Source organism: Ambystoma mexicanum, chromosome 5q (genome assembly GCF_040938575.1).
Source record: "Ambystoma mexicanum isolate Mex_15411 chromosome 5q, UKY_AmexF1_1, whole genome shotgun sequence".
Lineage (NCBI taxonomy): Eukaryota > Metazoa > Chordata > Amphibia > Caudata > Ambystomatidae > Ambystoma > Ambystoma mexicanum.
Window position 1 is genome coordinate 1,084,150,831 of NC_090933.1, and position 21,091 is coordinate 1,084,171,921.

Here is a 21,091-nt window from a genome sequence, read left to right on the forward strand (position 1 = left end):
CCGAGGATGCACCAGTCGCTGTTTAAAATGTTCCAGATCCAGTAAGTGTCTGGAGCTATTTCAAAAGAGGAAGAATCTCTAAGGAAATACCCATTAGAATAAAGATAAACAAAGTATCATTGAAAAAAAGCGATTGTTTTTACATTTCTGAACCAACAAAGATCAGGGATGTCAAAAGTGACCAGCAGGGAGAGGAAAAGCATACAGCCTATCGATGAAATCGAACAGATTCACAATGAGGTTAGCAGTAGCGATCAAAGCATACCAAGGGTAGCTAACAATTTTCCTGAGAGAAGAAAGTGGTAGAAAAACTGCCTATTGTGTTATTCCGGTTTCTCGAGACAAAGTCAGTCAAGCATGTGAAGGGCATGAGTCACACAAATTTAATTAATATTCATTAAAAAGCATAGCAGCCAAGCATGCCAACATTTACTTATCACAGCTCTAGGTATATTCAGGTACATGCTGAAGTAATCAAGTTTAGACAGAACAAGACTATGTGGAATAGGTTAAATGTGTCAAGTCAAGTTAGAACTAAGCTTAACTTCAGGACTTGAAAGGACAACGGATTAACTTCAGGATTTGAAAGGACAAAGGTCCTGGTTAGGAAGGCTAGAACTCAGAGGACCATAGCACGAAGGCAGACTTGGAAAATCTGGACATCAATAGCAACGTCAGTGCAGTCCCACCACCAACCATTCAAGTCAGATCAACCCTGCATAAGAGCATACTTCTTGCACACCCATGTCAGAATCCAGCCTTTTGGTTGTGGAGATAACTGTTAATCGCTTTCTACATTTGGCCATTGCCCTCTCGAAAAGCTTAGCCTCTTAGGGCATTTGAGACATAGGTTTAAAGTCCAAGAAAAGAGCGGGGTCCACTCTATATTAAGAAAATCACATTTCTTTTAGGTTTTAAATACAGGAAAAGAGCTAGCAAGTGTAGAGTTAATGAATTGGCATAGGGTTTTAACAATAGGTATTAGAGGCTTGCTTGAGCAGGTGTCTTGGAGGAAACCTCTATGGTTGGTCGAAAATATCAAGGGACTTGAGAAGAGCGGCCTTACAAGCTACCATCTCTTGCAGCAGTTAGCAGATTTTGTCACACAATTTAGAGGCCCATAGATCTACTGAAAGGTGCTTTGACTTCAGTAAACATAATTCCCCAAAAATGTAATATATTTCTTTCTAGGAGTCTGATGGTCTGGTCATGTGATGCTTTGGGCACTTGTGTACAATATGCTGGCTGTGCAGATACACATTTTGTGTTGCCTCAATAGACATATGTATTTGGCTCTTACCATGGGATCACACAGAGAGCTACTCTTGCTGTTTCCAATGCGCAGTACGTTTGGCCATTCCTGAGCTACTGAACCAATCATTAAGTTAAATTTTGGTTACAGGAGAAATCGGTGTATGTAGTGCGATTGAATCAGTAGTTGCAATTAATAGTGATATTAAGAACACTGTTTAGGATAATTGCAGGTGACTGGTTGTTTAAACTCTAAAACATGTATAACAAGATTGGGAGTACTGCATTCCAGTGTTGTTGGCATACTTGGTAAGGAAGATGCAGATGTTTAACAATGTGAGCCATGTTAGTTGGCCAATGGATTCCAAATGCTGTTTGAGATATTGGAAATAGATGGCAGTATAATAGAGCTAGATTCAAATATGTATTATGGAGTTACCAGCTATGAACAAACACCCCCAAAACCTCTCCCCACTAACTACATAATTATCATTAGATTGACTGCAAAACATAATTACTTGCATCTTAAAGGAACAATGGTTAGTAATGCGTAGACTTGTCAAATGAAACTGAATATTTTGCATGGTTTTCAGTAAATGTCTGAAGGTCAGCACTTTATGCCCCATATATTTCTGTTATGAATGATGTAAACATTGCGTAACCTATAGGTTTTTGGTGTAAAATAATTACCAATGACCAAAATAAATACAAAAATCTGAAAATAAATACAATCCCTTTTGGAACAGTTCAGCAATACCTTTATAGTGTTGTATAAAAGGTATCTGTTAATTAATAACATATGAAAGTAAATAAAATGTACAAGTTGAGAATATGAACAGTTTAATGTTCACCAAGTCTGTAGTATATCGACCTACTTTCAAAAATAAAGTTGATTACAAATAATAGATGAATGGAAGAACAAACAGCATCCTACCAAGTCTTCATAAAAGGAACTCTAAAGCTGCATTGAGTTACATAATTAAAATAAAATCGTTCATGTCTTAAACAGCAACATGGATGTTTCAGTGAATTTTTCTCAATTAAGAACCTTAGTCCGGTACAATGTTGTTTAAACACATAGTAACAAAACAAAATATCTTCAATTTACATGCATCAACCAATGGATGCTAAATGTCAGTATAGAAAGAATACTGCTATTGCAACTGACCAATGGCTGCATCTTTGTTTTTGCGCTCCTTCAGTCTGCTTACAGCACAACAACCAACAATTTGACAGATTAAGTCAGCATTCAAGTTTCAAATTGTTCACTGGGAAAGCATGAAGGTGGTCCTCCCATAAAGGACAAAAATTGTAGTGGGAGAATGTGGTCTGTCCAATGAGTCTTCATAAAAAAATCCCCCTGGTATATAGAATGTACAGGGATTACTTTCATTAGGCGCACAGATCATATAGGTGCAGAGGTTTCAACTGTTGGCGCCTAACCAAACTACATAAAACCACTAAGCCGATACCGCTCGAAATCTAAAAAAGATGACAAGAAACAATAACTTAAGAATGAAAGAGTTTGCAATAAACATTCTTTGTTTTTAAGAGTAATACATTTTAAGAGTAATAAAATGGGACTAACATAAAAAACGAATTAAACCCCAAATAATAAAACAAAGATTCTTTAAGAGATCAACATAGATAGCATTGAATATCTACCAAAAGCTAAAAACAGAAAATAAGCAAGAAACATTCCAGGAAGATTATGATTTTTGCTGTACAGTCTGGCACCACAGGAAAGTTTTTTGGTGTGTTTGGAAAAATAATTGTTAAAATGTAGGAAATATGAAAAAAAACACATTGATAACAGGTTGATAACAGGTTTCATTCACTGTTACTAGCACTACATTGGCCTCCCAACCTTATCTAGTTAAGGCCTGATCTAACAAATATGTTTACAGAGACAATTCTGTTTAAGAGATGGTCTTCGTGAGGTTACACAGGTCATATATGTTATCCTTGGCATAGTTATTCCTGGTTCTTTGAAAAACAGATTTTTGCAAACACTAATTGATAGTGCCAAAGAAAGAGAACATGTGTATTATCTTGCAGTTATGAAACTCTACATTTGGAGACTGAAAATCAGAGTTTAAGGGACCTCAGTTGAATAAGACAAGCCAATAATAAAGTTCTTCAAGTGAAGAGTTGTAGCAGTTAAAACAATCCTTACTGTTTTGGGCAAAAAAGCTGAACAGTTCCGAAATATTCAGGCATTAAGTGGTCCTCGCACACATACTTCTTCCATTAATTGAATGGTAACCACGTTAGATGCACACCTGTGCATCAATACGTGGAGAGACTTGTCAGTGCAGAACAATCTTCTCTGTTTAAAGAATGGCGACGATCGTGCACGTTTTCTTTACTAAAAACCATCCACTGCACTATCACTACTTCAAAAACGGGGACTCCATGTTTTCATGTGCTTTCTATTTCTTTGGGTATACAACAGTCGCATATTCTTGTCACACATTCCACTGAATATTCCAATAGATTGCATTTTTGCAAGTGCATTCATTGTTGAGTACTATATGTTCTACATGATAAACTATAATGTATGATTATTTATACATAATGGGATCAACTACAACAGACATCTACTTATCTTTTCAGGACCTTATGGTTATACACTATATTTCTGCTACATCACGAGGTGCAAATCACTATGCTTGCATAAGCAATTAAAAGATCAAAAAAGAAAAATGCAATTAGCAATATTGGTAGAAAAATCAAACAAGCATGATTGAAGGTAAGAGATACAACCATTTGCATTGGCGTTTAAAGTAAACAACAAACGCCAGGTTGTGCTTACTTCTTTGTTTTACCTACAACTGAGTTGGACAATATATGACATTACGCAGTGTTTCACACAATGCATTTGTGTTTATGAAATCGTTGATCTAGTTTACAGATCCATGTATAGCAAGACCTTGATTCGAATTATAACACCAGTCCAAAAAAGAACAATATTTCACTTATAATGTTCAATGATATTAATTCATTGAGGGAAGGAGGAAAGGTTTGTGTATGCCAGTTACACCTATAAGCCTTCCAAGTGTGTGCTAGATTTATTTTCGTGAGTAATTAGGAAAAAAGTGCAGGAGAAAACCGATTTGCTAAGTATGTTTAGACTCACAATCAGAAGGACAAGCCTTTCTGTGTTTCATATTTGTGCTTGCACTAACTTTAATATCACAGCCATCCAAGGAATACTTGTACTTTTGTACAGCTAGTAAAGGGCTGCATCGTTTTTCCAGAATGCACATTTCAGCTAAGTACTACCAGTTTAACAGTGCCATTATTAAGGATTTTGGACTGTTTGAAAATTCCGAAAGTCAGACAAGAAAATTGATCTATGTGCTCCAGAGCAAATTAGAAAAATTGAAACTCTACTGTTAACAAGGTCACAGTGGAGAAAGCATGCCTGCATGGATTCCTAGTTTATTGCCCAAGTGCCTCAAAAACGTTGTCCGAGATAGAACAGCACCAGAATCCTTCCCTGGTTGTTCCACCCTTCTCATGAACTTGTGAAGGTGCTAATAATCTCTCCGATACCAGGAGCCATGTGAGGCTGAACAAAGGGTGCAACCATTTTTAGAAATAATTAGGGCAAGCAACACAGTTTATTCTTGTGCGCATGCAATGGAAGGGGCATACTGCAGAAAAAACTGCAAGGAATAAGTGTAGAAGGAATTAAAGGAGATAAGCATCTTTTATGAATTACCTAAAGTGTCTTCCACTCCATCATTTGCTGTTCTTGGTCCTCCATTAAAAATAACAGGGGTAAAGAAACTGGAGGTGCCGATAAAGAATTACAAAACATGCAATATTAACCTTAAGAGGAAGTTAATTTTTCTATTAAGGGACTACAATGACCACAGGTTGGGATAGAAAGCAAATCTGAATTCTAGCCATTGGCAACTGTTTACTCTTGCCCACATGCTAGTGTGTTAATAGAAATCATACAAGGCAAAAGCATACAATAAGAGCACTGGCCATATGCACCTCTTGTGAATAAACCTGGAGAAGGACCCTTTCATGAAAACACAAAACAATTCTTTGTATAGAATAAATGCAGACATGGATTTTCTTTTTTTTTACAAAGGAGCCACAATACATTGTTTTCATAGAGCTACATACCCTCTTCATGCTGAATGCAGTTTGTTCCCATGTCTATACAATGTTATTGTCCAATCCTAAATGTGACATCATAGTGAATATTTGAAATACATTAGTTTACACTATATATACACACAAACACTAATTATATATATAGTTATTTTTTCTTTTCCAGTTTTCCTTCTTCATCCCCTTTTAAAAAGAACAAAGGAAACATTCCTAAAAGGCATCCAATGGTCACTCCTATTGCTTTACCCTACAAAAGAGGAGAAAAACATAAGGCATTAGCAAACATGTCAGTAATTGGCAATACATCACTGGCTCTATATGAAAAATGCAAATAAATAAAAGTAGCTAGTAGTTTTGAAGACCAAAGAAGACAGCTTTGATGCATTAAGGCTTATCACATCAATTTAACAATGGAAATTATGAAACATGTACTTATTTACATTTGTAAAATGCTACACACCACTCTACAATGAATCAGAGTTCAAAAGTACAATTCATTCTACTCTATCAAATAAGTGCATATATTATAATAAGCAATTATTCAAACCGCTACGTTTTAAAAACTTTGCCCATGAAAACTACTACAACTGAAACTACCATTAAGGTGATGGGCAATTGACAATGGGTAATTCACATTTATATCAAATGAATGATTGCCATAAAGCATCTTAGCCAATGGGGGCACAGAAGTCCCAACCTAAGAAATAAAACAAGACATTAGGAGATGAATAGCTTGATTACTTTTGATGCAGAGGAAAATTAGATGGCTTGTAGTATATGAAAAAAGGATGATTTCCAGAGAGATGGAACAAGTGCACAGAAGGAGAGGCAACACTTGTGGATGTGTCTGAAGGAGATACCTTAAGATGGATGAATGAGAAGTCATTGAGTTTCTGTTAAAGAAACTCTGGGACAGGGCTATAAAAGGCTTTAAGTACACGCCTAAGGGCCTTATCAGAGCAATTCAGGACCCTGCAGTAAAGGTCAGACAGGATTACTGGGATGAACTCCAAATGTAGCTTTATTACAATAAAGAATTCTGTGGTGCAAAACTAATAAAATGGACAGAAGAGACCATAGAGTCCTTTCAAAGGGTATAAATACATTATTCAAATACATTTAATTATTTTGTTCTTTAAAATATGAAGCGAGTGCCAGGAGATTTATGTAGATTTCACTAACAGCATGATTTCAGGGGAGGGAATGCAGCATTGTTTCATTACGAATTATACTCATGAAAAGTGATATTTTCGAAAGAATTACAGTGTGCAAGCCATTCCATGCGGCCCTTCCATTTCCGTAACCTCCCTTTTGCAGTGAAATAATGATAGGTAATGGAGTGGTTCTAAAGTAAAAAGTTAATTACAAAAACAGCCTCTTGACTCTGAACCAAGTACTCAAGACCGGGCCATATGGCTACATAAAGTTGAGATTTTGTAGCTTTTATGTCAACAAAGAAATATACTCACAAGATGTGCACTGAGACGAGTTTGCCACATGTCCGCTTGTTTAGGTGTTAAATCGGGTATTGGGAGGCCTAATCTTGACGATAATGCTTCAACATAACCTGCAAGACTGGAGGAAAAGAAAAGCATTATTACCATGTCTAAACATACATCATTATAGATTCCAAACAAAGGCATCACAGGGCTCAATGAGATTTTTACTCGATGAAAAGAAAGTAAAATGTTAATTTCAAAAACTATTTTTTCCTGCGCCCATTTCGTCTTAAGAAAAAGAGTAATGCTTACCTTTCCATATTTTATCTGTAAGTGAAGTATTCATCCCCATCTTAATGCATCGACCAAAATCAGAGGAACATTAGTAAATATGTGTTTTCTACTAGAACAACCTGACAACACAAGTTTCATCCACATTGTAAACCTCGTCCATGGGTATGCAATTTATGAACCAAAACATCTGGAGAGCCACAACTCCCATAATCCCACACCCATTGCCTTTACTGGCTAGGGTTGATGCGAGTTGTAGTGCAAAACACAAAGCGTCAAATGTTGCATATCCCTTTATTAGAGTGAATATTCCTCCAAATGGCCAGCTCCAATTTGGAGTTCTAATATTCCAAGGTCTGCAGCGTTAGACTCCCCAGAGGTTTTGAGTTGTTTAACCGCACATCCCACCACCCTACCCAGCATAGTCAATGGTGAGGGGTCATAGGCCAACATATCTGGAGAGCCACAGGTTTAAGACCCCTGCTCTAGTCTACACATGGGCTCATTGCCAAAAACAGCTTGCAAACGAGTTCTGCCCTTGCAGCACAGTGGAAAAGGAAGTAAATTATCAGAATTCAGAAATGATCAGAAAACTAAGCAATGCTTATATATGAATACATACAAACTTTGAGATCAGACTCGATAAACCGTGGATACAACCACACAATTGTGGACAGCCAGATTCACAAGGCAAAACGGATTCCCCAGAGAAACCTCTTTGAATACAGAGCATAAGAGGTACAAACTGAGGTGCCACTAGTCGTCACATACAATCCAGAGTTGAAAGCCCTATGCATGATTGCTATGAAACTCCAACCCATTCTGCAACAAGATGAAGGTCTGAGAGAAGTCTTCCCTGAGATGGCCCTCCTTGCTTTCAGACAACCAGCCAATCTGAAGGGAATGAGGATAAGAATCAAACTACACACAAATAGCACAGATTATGTAACCGTGCCTTGCAGAAACAAAAGATGTCTAACCTGCCCATAACATTTCAGACACCATCAAGAAATTCTACACGTAGAAGGAGTACACAATGATGAGGCGTTTTACAGGTGCATCCAGCAATTCTTTGATTATGTCCATGAAATAGCCTGGGCAGAGGTGCTATATTGGGGGAACTAGGCAACCTCCACAAAAACGCAGGAAGCTCCACCGTCAAAGCATGAAGCAATGGACAAAGGAGAGTCCAGTTGGTGAGAATTCTACAGAAGCTAATGATACCCTTGATCTCAACATTTCTGTACTCAAATGCATGCATGTTTTCAATGCACTGACAGGGAGCTTAAACGGACATTGCGGTTTCATGAGTCACTATCTCAACTAGCAGACGCTCAATTTTTCCACCCATACAGATGAAGGCATCACAACATTCAGACCTGACACTTTCCATCACTTTTTCCAAAACCGTTCATGGGCATCCAACTGACACTGCATCAGCCCCACCAGCCTCTCTTAGGCAATGACATGTTGACAGACTCCCTCCACCCAACCCCATCCACCCTCAAAATGCACAAGTTCAAAAATTCCCAGAGACTTGTCAGGGCCCCTCTCTCCAGTCAAACCACACCTGTTACTCATAATTGTGATGTAACCCAATCCAGATATGATATTTGGCATAAACTTGGCACACTGGGTTCAACGAATCGTAGGCCTGATTTGTGGATGATTAGTACCCCGCGAGAGTCAAGCAGAATGCAACACGCATTCTGATTGGCTCTTGCCGGGTCCTTACCCGGCCAAGAATACTTCGATTCTCGGCCTGGATTCCAGCCGCCTTGTCCTCAGCGGGGGACGTGGCAGCCCCTCAGCCAATGAGGAGGCTGGAAGCGGGCCATCCCCGCTCCGAGCCTCCCCGCGGCTGAGAGGCTGCCTTCGCCCCCCGCTGGGGACTCGGGTAAGGCTTTTTTTTTTTAAACTCCCTTTCCTCCCTCCTCCCACTTACCTGCTTGTTCCTGCTTCCCCGGCGAGGGACGAGGGAAGCCTCCAGCCGTGTGGAGACTCAGAGCGGGGCCATCCCCGCTCCGGGCCTCCACACGGCTGGAGGCTTCCCTCGTCCCTCGTCGGAGACGCAGGTACGTTTTTTTTTTCTTTTTTTTTCCTTCCCTCCCAACCCCACCTACCTTCTGCTTTTTTTTTTTTCTTTCGGGAGCGTGTCACGCTGGGAACACTTGTGGCGGCCATTTTCTTGGTCGTTTCTTTTTTTTTTTTCTGTCCCGAAACGAAAAATGCTTTTAGAGCCCCGGTCACGCACATAATGCGGTCCGGGGTACTAATAGCAATATAACCCTCGCGGCCGGGGCATTACCGACTCAGGTCCCCGGGGCATTATCTGAGTCGGTAATGCCCCCGCCGCTCGGGTTATATTGCTTAATTGTGCCACCATTGATCTTGCAAAGGGACCGACCTGACATACAGAGTTTCAACTGGACTGCATGTAGCATGACTAACACTATTGCATTGCCTCTTGCCTTCCTGAGAGCACTAAAAGGGTGGGCTGTGCTTTCTTTTTTCTCCCTTCTCTTCAGTTCCACTCCGCCCTGTACCACTTAAACACAGTTTGCAATTTAGACCTTAAAGACTGGAATGTATGGGGGAGTTCAACATCGAATGTATGCCTCCGAGTAGAACTACAAATCAGGTACAAACAGGGACTGATAAAGAAAAAAAGATTTCCAGGTGGTGCTTTTTAAGCTGTAATGTTTTTCAAAGGTTTAATTCCATCCCTGCCTTAGAAAAGGGTGAAATACCAGGAAAGCTCGCAAACAAACGACTGTCAGACTAATTAATGTATAGAGTTGTTTCCTTTTGGATCAACACTCTATTCAACCTTTGGCTAAGACGGTACAAGCAAACTGAACTATATATGTATACACGCAAAGAGCGTGATTATCGAGACTGAAAATGTCAAATCAATACGATGGCATATCAGTATTTCAACAATTAACAAAAATAACAAGGGCACAAGGTCTGCACTGTAAAAATACTCCAGGACTTCTAGTTTCCTTAGTAAGTCCATGTCGGTTTCTATGATGGTATTCAGACATTTGCACACTGGTGTTATAATAAACTGTACAAGTGTTTTTTTACAGCGCAGACGTGTTCCCTGGTTATTTTTGTTGATGGTTGAAATACTGATATGCCATCGTATTGATTTGACAATTTCAGTCTCAGTAATCACGCCCGTTGCTTTTTTACATAAGTGGTTTGCTTTTATAACCACCCAGGTGCACCAACTAAGAGGCAGAACGCCGACAAATCAAAGCGCATGCTGTGAGGGAGGGGGTCGGTCTCTCAAAGCGCATGCTGTGAGGGAGGGGGTCTCTCTCTCTCTCTCTCTCTTTCAATGGGATGGTCCGAGGACGTATCCCATATCTATGACAGGTAATGTCCACTGCTGTATTGATTCGGAAAATCTTCTGCATCGATGCGCCGTCCCCGAGGACCTCCTCCTCCGACGGCCGACGTCACTCAATGTGATAAGTAGGACGCACGACGCCCGTAGCCTCAGTTGTAGTTTCTTCCCCCAGAACGTGTGACACCAGTTTTCTGCCAGTCAGACACACAAGGCCTTGTGGAACGCAAGCTGCAATCGCAAAAGAAATTCTGCAGCATGGAAGGTAGGGAGGGTGTGATATGGAATACGTCGTCGGACCATCCCATCGAAAGAACGTTACCAGGTAAGAAAGTAACTTGTTCTTCAAGGGGATTGAGTCCTCTGACGTATTACATATCTATGACAGACTCCCAAAGCAGTACCAAGCAAGGAGGTGGGAAAAGAATTTAGAACACAAATTTAGCATGCCCAATCAAATTGCGGAATAAAGGACTGCCTTGCCAAAGGCCAGATCCTGCCCTCGAATGGAATCGAGGGAGTAGTGACGTACAAAAGTATGTACTGAAGCCCAGGTGGCTGCATCACAGATGTGACGAATAGGAGCACCCCTCTGCAGGGCAGTAGACGCAGCCACTCCCCTGGTAGAATGGGCCCGCAAGCCAGCCGGAGGGTCCTTACCCACCAAGTGGTAACGCTCGGAGATAGCTAAAATAATCCAACGAGACAAAGTTTGTTTCGTCACAGCTTGTCTCAAACGCTTTCCAGCGTAAACAATGAAAAGTTGATCGTCCACTCTGACCCGGGACATGCGCGAAATATAAAAGCTCAACGCTCTCCTAAGATCAAGCCTATGGAGCCTCTTCTCTTCCTTACCAGGATGTGGAGGAGGATAGAACGCCGGAAGAACAACCTGCTGGCTCAAATGAAATTCCAAAACCACCTTCGGAAGAAAGGAAGGACGAACTCGAAGGACAACCCTGTCCTTATGAAACATAGTGAAGGGTGGCTTAACTGAAAGTGCCTGTAACTCACTCACTCTGCGAGCGGAAGTAACCGCAACCAAGAACACAGTTTTCAGAGTTAACAGTCTCAAAGGGCAAGAATGCAAAGGCTCAAACGGAGCACCCATAAGAAACTTAAGAACAAGGTTCAAATCCGAACCGGGCACCAGAAAAGGTGACGGAGGGAACACATTAGTGAGCCCTTTCAAAAACTGAAAAATTAAAGGAATCTTAAAATAGGAACATTCTTCAGACGAGCGCTTAAATATGGACAGCGCCGCCAGGTAACCTTTTATGGTCCTCACTTGCAAGCATCTGTGGTCCAAGGAAAGCAAAAAAGACAGAACCATGGGAATTTCACACTCAAAGGATCCACATTCTTAACTCTGCACCAGTCGCCGAACTTTCTCCAATGGCAACGGTACAGAGACTTTGTTGCTGGCCGCCTGGCCGAGAGCAACACCTCCATCACGTCTTCAGGGAGGTCCCAATACTTATACCTCAACCTTTCAGAAGCCAAGCATGAAGGTTGAGGGATCTGACCTCTGGATGGAGAACCTGACCCCCCTCCCGTGAGAGCAGATCGTCTCGGTAGGGAAGACGACGTGGAGGGCAGATGGACAAGTCAAGAAGGTACGGGTACCAGGTCCTCCGGGCCCACGCCGGAGCAATGAGGATCATCCGGGAACTGAACCTCTGTAACCTCCGCAGTACTTGCGGGATGACGGGGACTGGAGGAAACGCGTATAGCAGTGGGAATGACCACTCCACCACAAACGTGTCTCCTAAGGCTCCTTTTGGAGGAAATTCCTGCGAGCAGAACCTTTCGCACTTCCGGTTGACACTGGAGGGAAAGAGATCCACTTGAGGGGTCCCCCAAAGGGCGAAGGTCTCTAGGAGAATCTCCTGAGCCAGCTCCCACTCGTGAGAGATCGTGCACTGCCTGCTCAGAGCGTCCGCCGTCTCGTTGTCGTCTCCGGCCAGATGAACAGCCGAGATCGAAACCTCCTGCTGGATGGCCCAGAACTCGAGCTGCATCGCCTCCTTGCACAGAGGAAGTGAGCCTGCCCCCCCCCCTTTTTGTTGAGGTAGTGCATGGCCACTGTGTTGTTCGTTAGAATCAGAACACTCTTTCCTCTCACAGTCAGCAAAAAAGCCTTCAGGGCAAGCCTGACGGCCCTCAGCTCCAACAGATTGATATGGAGTCTGGACTCCGACGGAGACCAACGACCGCTGACTGTCAACTCGTTGGCATGAGCTCCCCATCCCATGAGGGATGTGTCCGTCACGATCGTCACCTCCGGCCAGGGCAGCCAAAATGGGGCCCCCTTCATCAGATTGCCTTCGACGGCCCACCACAGAAGGTCCTGGGCGACCGAGGGCGGCACCTGAACATGGTCCGACAGCCTGCCGGAGGACTGAGACCACTGGCGCTTGAGTGCCCACTGCAAAGATCTCATCCGCAGACAAGCCTCTGGCACCAGAAGAATGCAAGATGCCATGAGGCCGAGCAGTCTCAAGAACTAGGACGCTGGGAGATTCTGGGCAAGATGAAACTTGTGCACCATCTGCTGAATGTGAAAAGCCCTCACTTGGGGAGGAAAACACTGCCCCAGGGATGTGTCGAGCACTGCTCCGATGCACTGGAGCCGCTGTGTTGGTGTCAAATGGGACTTCTTTAAATTGAGGGAGAAGCACAGCTTGTGAAGGGAGTGGCAGGTGACGGACAGATGATGCAGGACTTGCTCGGGAGAGCTTCCCCTGATCAACCAATCGTCCAGTTAGGGGTAGACGTGAATCCCCCCTTTCCTGAGATGCGCTGCCACCACCACCATGAGCTTGGTGAAAACCCTTGGGGCGGAGGTCAATCCGAACAGCAGGACCCGAAACTGAAAGTGCGAGTCGCCAACCGCGAACCTCAGGTACTTCTTGTGCTTGGGATGGATGGGCACATGGAAGTAAGCATCCTTGAGGTCGAGAGACATCAACCAATCCTGAAGTTGAAGGGCCTGGAGGACTTGAGAGAGAGTAACCATCTTGAACTTGTCCTTCCTGAGAAGTTTGTTCAAACCGCACAAGTCCATGATGGGTCTCAATCCCCCGTCTTTCTTCGAAATCAAAAAATAAGGGGAATACCATCCCTTATTCCTCTCCGCTACAGGCACCAGTTCTATGGTGCCTTTCTCCAGCAGGGCTTGAATTTCCGCCGCAAGGTGCGGATCCAGACTCTTCAAAGAGAGGTTCCCAGGTGGATTGTCGTGAGGCCTCTGCTGAAAGGGAAGACAGTAGCCGTGGGTTATGATCTCCAGAACCCACACATCTGAAGTAATGGCACGCCACTCTACAAGATGCTGCGCCAGCCTTCCCCCAACCGGCGAACCATGGGACCTGGCCTCATGACTGAGTGGTAGCGGCTGCGGCGGTGCCTGAGGGCAAAGAGGCAACTGCCCAAGCAGCCTTGGCACCTCGAGTACCCTGTTTTCCACCTCTGGCACTCTTACGGTGGCCTCTTTGACTGACAGAACCTCTCGCTTACTGAAGGACGAGTAATAGCGAAAGGAACCTCCACTCCATTGTTGTCCCCTAGGACGAAAAGGCGGAGGTTGTCGAACTGCAGCGCCCAACGACTTCGCTGCAGCTTTGGAGGTCTGCAACCTCTCAAGGCTCTCGTCAGCCTTGCTGCCAAAAAGATGTTCACCGTCAAAGGGCATGTTGAGGAGCCGGGAATGCACATCAGGAGCGAACCCAGACTTCCGCAACCACGCAAATCTGCGTATTACGGTGCTCGCCGCCATGGACCGGCTGACACAATCTGCCATGTCCAAACCCGACTGAACGACCTCACACATGGCATCCTTGCCATCCTGAACCATAGCAAGGAAACCATTCCGTTCCTCCCCTTCGGGAATATGTTCAGCCGCTAATGCAACACAGTTCCACAGAGTGTGTGTGAAACGAGACAAGGCACATATGGAGTTGGCCGCCTGAAGCGCCATACCCCCTGAAGAAAACACTTTCTTCGCCCAGCCGTCAAAACGTTTGTCGTCCCTATCCGGAGGGATGGTAGGATACGACGCCTGCTTTGCCGGGGCCATAGCCGCCTGCACCACCAAACTCCCCGGGGTGCCTGGACAAATAGCAGGGGTCGCTACTGGCTGGACGGTATTTTCGCGACAAAGACTTGCCCAGTGCCGGGAGACTCTCCGGAGCAGTCCAAGCCGCCGCCACCCTTCTCTGCAGAGCCATATGAAACGGCAGTACCGGGTCAGTGGGGGGACCAAGATCAAGGATGTCCGTGAGAACATCCTGAACGAACTCCCCTGGGGGAGCCGACCATCCCAAGTCCTCGGTGACCCGAGACATAAGGCGCCGGTATGAAGAATCACCATGAGTTCCAGGCTCTGGCCTACAAAACTGCACCTCCGGAGAGGTGTCCAGTCCACTGGCATCATGCAGTGACTGCCTCAGGTCATCAAACTGGCTATGGCCCGAGAGAAGCTCATCTGGTAGCGTAACCGGAACCAAGCCTTCATCAGAGCCTTCATCACCCTCTGAAATGTACTCCAGTTGGTGAGAGGAAGACACCTGGGGACCAAAGCTATGCCTGACCTTAGCCAGAGCCTTTCTAGGGGCTAACCCCATGCCACGGGGCCCCTCTGACACCACCGCCTCGAAAGGCGTCGAGGGCGCCAAACGAGTCGGCGCCGGCGTCAAGAGAATCGGCGTCGAGCGAATCAGCGTCGACGTCAGCTGCAGCGCCGCCAGCATCGACGACGTCAACACAGGCCTCGAAGCCAGAGCTCCGAGCGTGTCTCTCGATGACCTAGGTGCCGACAGCGTCGATGACCCCCTCGGAGGCAGAGCCTCGAGAGAAATCGTCCACGACCTCGGCGCCACAGGCGTCTACGTCTTCTTCGAAGACGGCACAGGATCACGCGGTCTCGAGCGTGTTGAGGATCGGGACCTGGAACGGGCATGGCGAGAACGGCTACCCTTGTCCAAGCGGGACCTTTCCCGCGAGCAGTGCCGACCACCCGAGCCCGAAGGCGTACGAGCGGTGTCTCTCGACCGTTGCCGACCGACCCCACTCGGAGGCGCGGACGGACCGGTGCCCTGCGATTCAAGAATCGCTAACATCTGCTTCTCGAAGGAAGCCCATTCCTCCGGTGTTGCTTGCATGGTGGGATAAGCGACCCGCCGATGGGCGGAGTCCTCCGAAGAGGACAGGGAAGGCGACAGATGCCGGCGCTTCCGGGAATGCCTCGAAGAGGCGGAGGAGTGGCGAGACCGACTCCTGGAAGGAGACCCACTGGACTTCCGACGATGACGCGGAGAATCGCCTCTCGAGTCATCCGTCGAAGGCCCCGTAGACCTTGACTTCCGGGGCTTAGACACCCGACCTACCGACAGCTTCTTCTTGCGCTCCAGCAAGGCCTTGGCCGTGAGCGACTGGCAGTCGACACAGTCGTCCGTATCGTGGGCCTCCCCGAGGCACCAGAGGCAGGCGTCGTGCGAGTCCGTTACCGACATCTTGGACCCACAGACCCCGCATTTCTTGAAGCCCGGACGCGGGGTTGAAGACGAGGTAGACATTGTCACGAACAGGTTTTCACAAAAACCAAACAGGTTCAAAGAACCGAGAAGAATACAACAAACTCCAAAGAGTCGAGGCGTACCGAGATTCACGAAGCGAACACGTTCGTGGAAAAAACAGAACTGAGGCTACGGGCGTCGTGCGTCCTACTTATCACATCGGGTGACGTTGGCTGTCGGAGGAGGTCCTCGGGGACGGCACATCGACGTCATCGAAGCAGGACGCAGACGCCGAAGATTTTCCGAAGCAGCAGAGCTGTGGACATTACCTGTCATAGATATGGAATACGTCGGAGGACCCAATCCCCTCAAAAAGATTTTTTCACAACCATTTGACATGGGTTTTGACCCATGTTGAATCAATAGACTGGGTAGATGTGGGGATGAGCTGTCGCCGCCCATTATTCTATCCCAGAACAAACTAAATCAATAGACTGGGTGGATGTGGGGATGAGCTATCGCCGCCCACATTCACGCCAGAATAGGAGAACTGCGCAATTGGCACGAGACCACTCCAAAGATACAACCTTCTTGTGGGGAATTCATTTTCTTAATCCCAAAAATGGTTGCATTACCAGTACTCACCACTATCAGAAAGCCGGGGTTTTAAAACCACCAGACTTTTGTGTAAAACTGAACAAATGAAACAAAACCAGACCAAGGAAAGACTTGCTAAGAGGTGGATACAATGTAAAACTATATTCTGAAATGACTTGAATAGTCAGTTTGATTTGAATGTAGAAAACTGGGAACAAAAAGTGACATTTAGCTGAAACCTGGCTTAATGAAACTGAATTCTGCCTGACAACTACCCCCGACAGGAGTTGATACTGGATCAACAGCTGTGTTCCCAGGCCTGGCTGCCAGGCCTGGCTGCATCCTGAGGTCATATGGCCCTGTTGATTAGATTAGGGGTGGAGCAGCTGGGGACTACAGGGAGTTGAACAAAGGCCTGTCCTGGACTCAGGCAAATGTTATATTGGGGGCGTCGTAAAAGTGGCTTCCTCTTAGGGGAAACTGGGAGGGGCAGTGCCTCTGCTAGCAGCTGAGCTTGGGGGAAGTAGATAAACCAGTTATTTCACCCTGTGATGTGGGAAGCCACACCCCTTTTTGACCAGGGCATAATTTTAAAAAGATGGATAACTCAAAGTGCGGACTTGTCAGAATTATATAAGTAATATCATTATTTTTGTGATTTTTCTGTGAACATTTTGAGATGCGTTAGGACCCTGTGGTGTATTCTGGGGGGTTGCTAGCGGAAAATAGGGTCTCACTCCAAATGTCTGCATGTTAAAAATCTGACACTTCATCAATTAATGCCCATACTCCTTGCACACATGTGTGTAAATTTGGGTAAATGTCGGATATTGCAAAACCAGTTAAAAAGCGCAAAATGTTGTCATTTTTTAATGCAAGCCCCCAGGAAGATCAGAGGCGGACAAGCATGGACCATAAGGAATATACAATGTGCACATGTAATTTCAACAAATTGTATATCTGGGAAGGATGTATTTGAATCAAATATAGATTTGTGGGCAAACTGACCAGGGGAGGTTCCTCTGACCATAAAACCTACAGCATCACTCTGACTCACATTTCCTTCCCCCAATCATGGGAGAGGGGAGAATTGGGCCAATGACAAGTAGAGAGGGGCAGGCTTAGCTAGGCCCAGGCACACACCTATTTTCAAAACACATAAAAAGAGACTGCTGGGACAGGTAGAGACATTCAATTCCGTTTGCTGCGGAGCATGCTGACCGACGACTTCACATCCAGAGATCCAGACTTCAAATCCATCAATCTCCAGAACCTGTAGCAGTACCCAGAAAGCAGTGTTACATCCAGAATCCAGAATCCAGAGAGGCTAGACCAGCAGAGCAGAGCTGACCCAGATCACTGAGGTGCCGAGACCAGAACCGGAGTCCAGTCCAAAACCTGACGAGATCCGTGGCGAGGCCTATTTCAAATTTATATTGTGAGTACCTAGCAGAACTGTGCAGAACCAATCTCTTAGTTAAGATAATCTAATCCAAACTATTTTAACCTAAGTAGAACAGCCTCCTAGAAATCGTGTCATCTGTCATTTGTAAAGCTGCACAACTGTCACCTGTCAACTCTGAAGCTGCAAGCTGTCACCTGTCATTTTGAGTTTACTTTAAACTACCTTTATTTAATCGTCCGTATCTCTGGAACCGTTTGGGCTAGGAACAAAATTTAACTTTCCTCTGAAAGCTTAGAATCTCAGCTTTCCAACAGACCTACTCCTTATACTTTTGCCGTAATTTTACCGCAATGTGCGATTTGGTTAAAAATCCAGCCACGTGTAACCATCAGCAGTCATTTCTTTCCTTGCTAAAAATTTGTTTGCCTCTTAATCACCATCTCTGAATCATTGCTAAAGTGAGCCTGAACTCATCCCAAGTATCTCTCACTCACCCTGAACCTCCTAAAGGGAATTAAAAGCATTTTCAGCATATTTCTCACTTCATTGCCACCACATTCAAAGCACTTGGGCCTGTGCTTTAAAACTCATACCGGTTTTCTCTAAGCTTGCTGGGGGGGGGGGGGACTGAATTTCGTGTTGTATTTGATTGCATTCCTGAGAACTGTGTGCTCCTCTTTCATCTACGTCCATGTCTTACATTGCATAGGGGAGGGGGGAGAATTGCCAGAGAAAAAGTGATTATATTATCTTTTGCTAAAATCATCTCAAGTATTTCCGTACTGCATTTTATTCCTCATTGCTTTTCCCTTGAAATCATAAAAGTATTTTTGCTACTTGATCCATCCTATACTAACTCCTCATTGATTATAAAGAAGTGTGCTAGTGTCAGATTACCCATTGTTGATTAACATTATATTTATAAGGGCGATATCGATTATTAATTTATTATAAAAGCGTGGTATCTATATTTTGTCTTATTTCTCAAATAAACCTTTTAAACTTGCAAAACAGAACTACTTCTTGGCTCAGTGGGGTCAGGGGGATTCTAAGAGAGGGGTGTTATATAGGGGTAGTCATCCAGAACTCATGAACTGGACATAAAGATATATCAATAAGGGTTTCCGTTCAGTATCCCAGACTAGGCATTGACTTAGCTGTAGTGTTGAATTGAATCTTCTTACAAATTGGGGGCTCGTAGCCGGGGATTCCGGATTAGATCTATCACTTGTGCAGATTAATACAGTATGCTAACTGACAAGATACATACATCCGGTCGGATCACCACGCTGTGTTACGCTGTAAAGCACTGCTCAAAAGGACGCTCTAAGGGAAAGGTCTGTTTTGCAAAAATAAAATACAAACTGCTGTAAGTCAGGAAGGAACTCAAATTCCATAATGACGACCTTGGTAGATATGAAAATAGCCAGAGAGCACTTCCTACATAAGCTATTTGTGAGAGGTGAGTGGACTCAACAGGACCAAACGGTCTGGTTGCAGGCAATCGCGCAACAGGTCACTAAACAAGGTCAGATTTATGGGGAGATCAGGGTCCCCTACATGTGGCCCTGAGTGAACTATATATGGCCCCTAAGGCCAAGGATGAGCACAACGAGATTACCAGGGAAGCGGCATATTTATATTTACATTTGGGAGCCATGCAGGACAAATGTGCTGAAGGCCAAGATCTGGCGAGTAGGCAACTGCTGGCATTACAGAAGGCCCAATCTGATCTGGACTCTTCTGAGCAGAGGCTGCACAGAAGCCAGGAGTCCGAAAATGAGAGTAGACAGTACATCATTAAAATAAAGAAGGATATGGGTATCCTGCGACAGGAAAAGGCTGACCAGGATACCAGAATTCTGGCTTTGCAGAAGGAGCACCAAGACAGTTTGGACTCCTTACTGCAGTGCCAGAAAAAGCTGGAGCAACAGATCAATTTCAACAGGGAATGCACAGAGCAGGTAGCCACCCTGCAAATCCAGCTAGTCAGAGAAAAAGAGGAGAGCAATAAATTGATTCTGAAAGACCTGGATACCCAGGCAGAGTTTGATGAAGAACGCCAGAAAGCTGGTGCCTTTCAAAGGCAGAGGGACGACCTGGCGTCACAAATGCAGGCTCTTGGTCAGGAAAGGGATAACTTAGGCCAGGAAGTCTGCCACTTAAAAAGGAAAATGGAAGAAAATCACCTGGCCCTGCAGGGACTGGGTGACCTCCAAAAAGAACACCAGAACTTTTTAGAGCACACCAGGAGGGTGGAGGATGCTCTGGCAAGAAAGGAGCAGGCCAATAGGGACACAGCTCAGGAGGTAAACCTCCTGCAGCAAGGACTGGCCCAGTGCTCCAGGACCAATCAGGAGGCACAGAGAGAGAATGAGGCTCTCTGTCAGCACAATGATAGGCTCCAGCAACAGGTAGCGATGCAGGAGAGACTGATAGAGTCTAGTAAGGCCTTAACTGAGGAACTGAAAGCGCAGGCTCTTGCATTGCAGCAGGGAGCAGGGGTGTATAGAGACCAGGTTCGCTGGGAGAGGGAGACTCCTGAGCATAACCTCAGGAGCCCTAATACCAGAGGCCTTCATATCTCTCAGTCCCTGGACTCTGCCAACCCCATGTCCCCTGGTGCACATGAGTACCAGGCCACAGGGATGGCAGATTACTATCCATCCAGAAGTATGGGGCTCATAGGCCAGTACCTCCCAGGAATGGAGGGGCGGGCATCCGGGTATGGGCACCCAAGCACAGTGCAATTTAGTGGGGAACCCCAGGAGAGTAGGCCCATTAAGGGCATCCTGAAAACTTCTGCCCAGTTAGGTCAGTGGGGTGGGGGGTACCCATCAAATCTTGGCAGCAAGGAGGAATCTGAAGACTCCTCTGAACGGCGCAGGACACAGGAGACCAGGTCCCCACATTCTGCCAGCCATTCCCAGGCTCGCAGAATCCGGGAAAACCTGGAAGATCAGACAGGAACCTCTGGGAGCAGTGCCTCTGAGTCAGAGGATGAATGGACCAGGGTTACCCGAACCAAAAAGGCCAATAAGGCAAAAAGGGCCTTGCTTAAGGACCCATTGAAGCAAATAAAGGCAATAAGGAGTGTTATCACGCC

At 45.2% G+C, this 21,091-nt stretch overlaps 1 protein-coding gene across 2 annotated transcripts in view; it reads right to left on the reverse strand.

The window, feature by feature from the left end:
• Positions 1-2,074: 2,074 nt before the first annotated feature.
• TMEM65 (transmembrane protein 65) overlaps positions 2,075-21,091 on the reverse strand; it is a 420,478-nt gene continuing 401,461 nt past the window's right edge. For both annotated transcript variants that reach the window (XM_069621592.1, XM_069621591.1), the window contains 2 exons: positions 6,852-6,957; positions 2,075-5,629 (listed from right to left, as the gene is read on the reverse strand). In XM_069621592.1, coding sequence (XP_069477693.1) covers positions 5,531-5,629; positions 6,852-6,957 — 205 coding nt within the window. In that variant the 3' untranslated portion in view covers positions 2,075-5,530. The remainder of the gene's footprint in view (positions 5,630-6,851; positions 6,958-21,091) is intronic.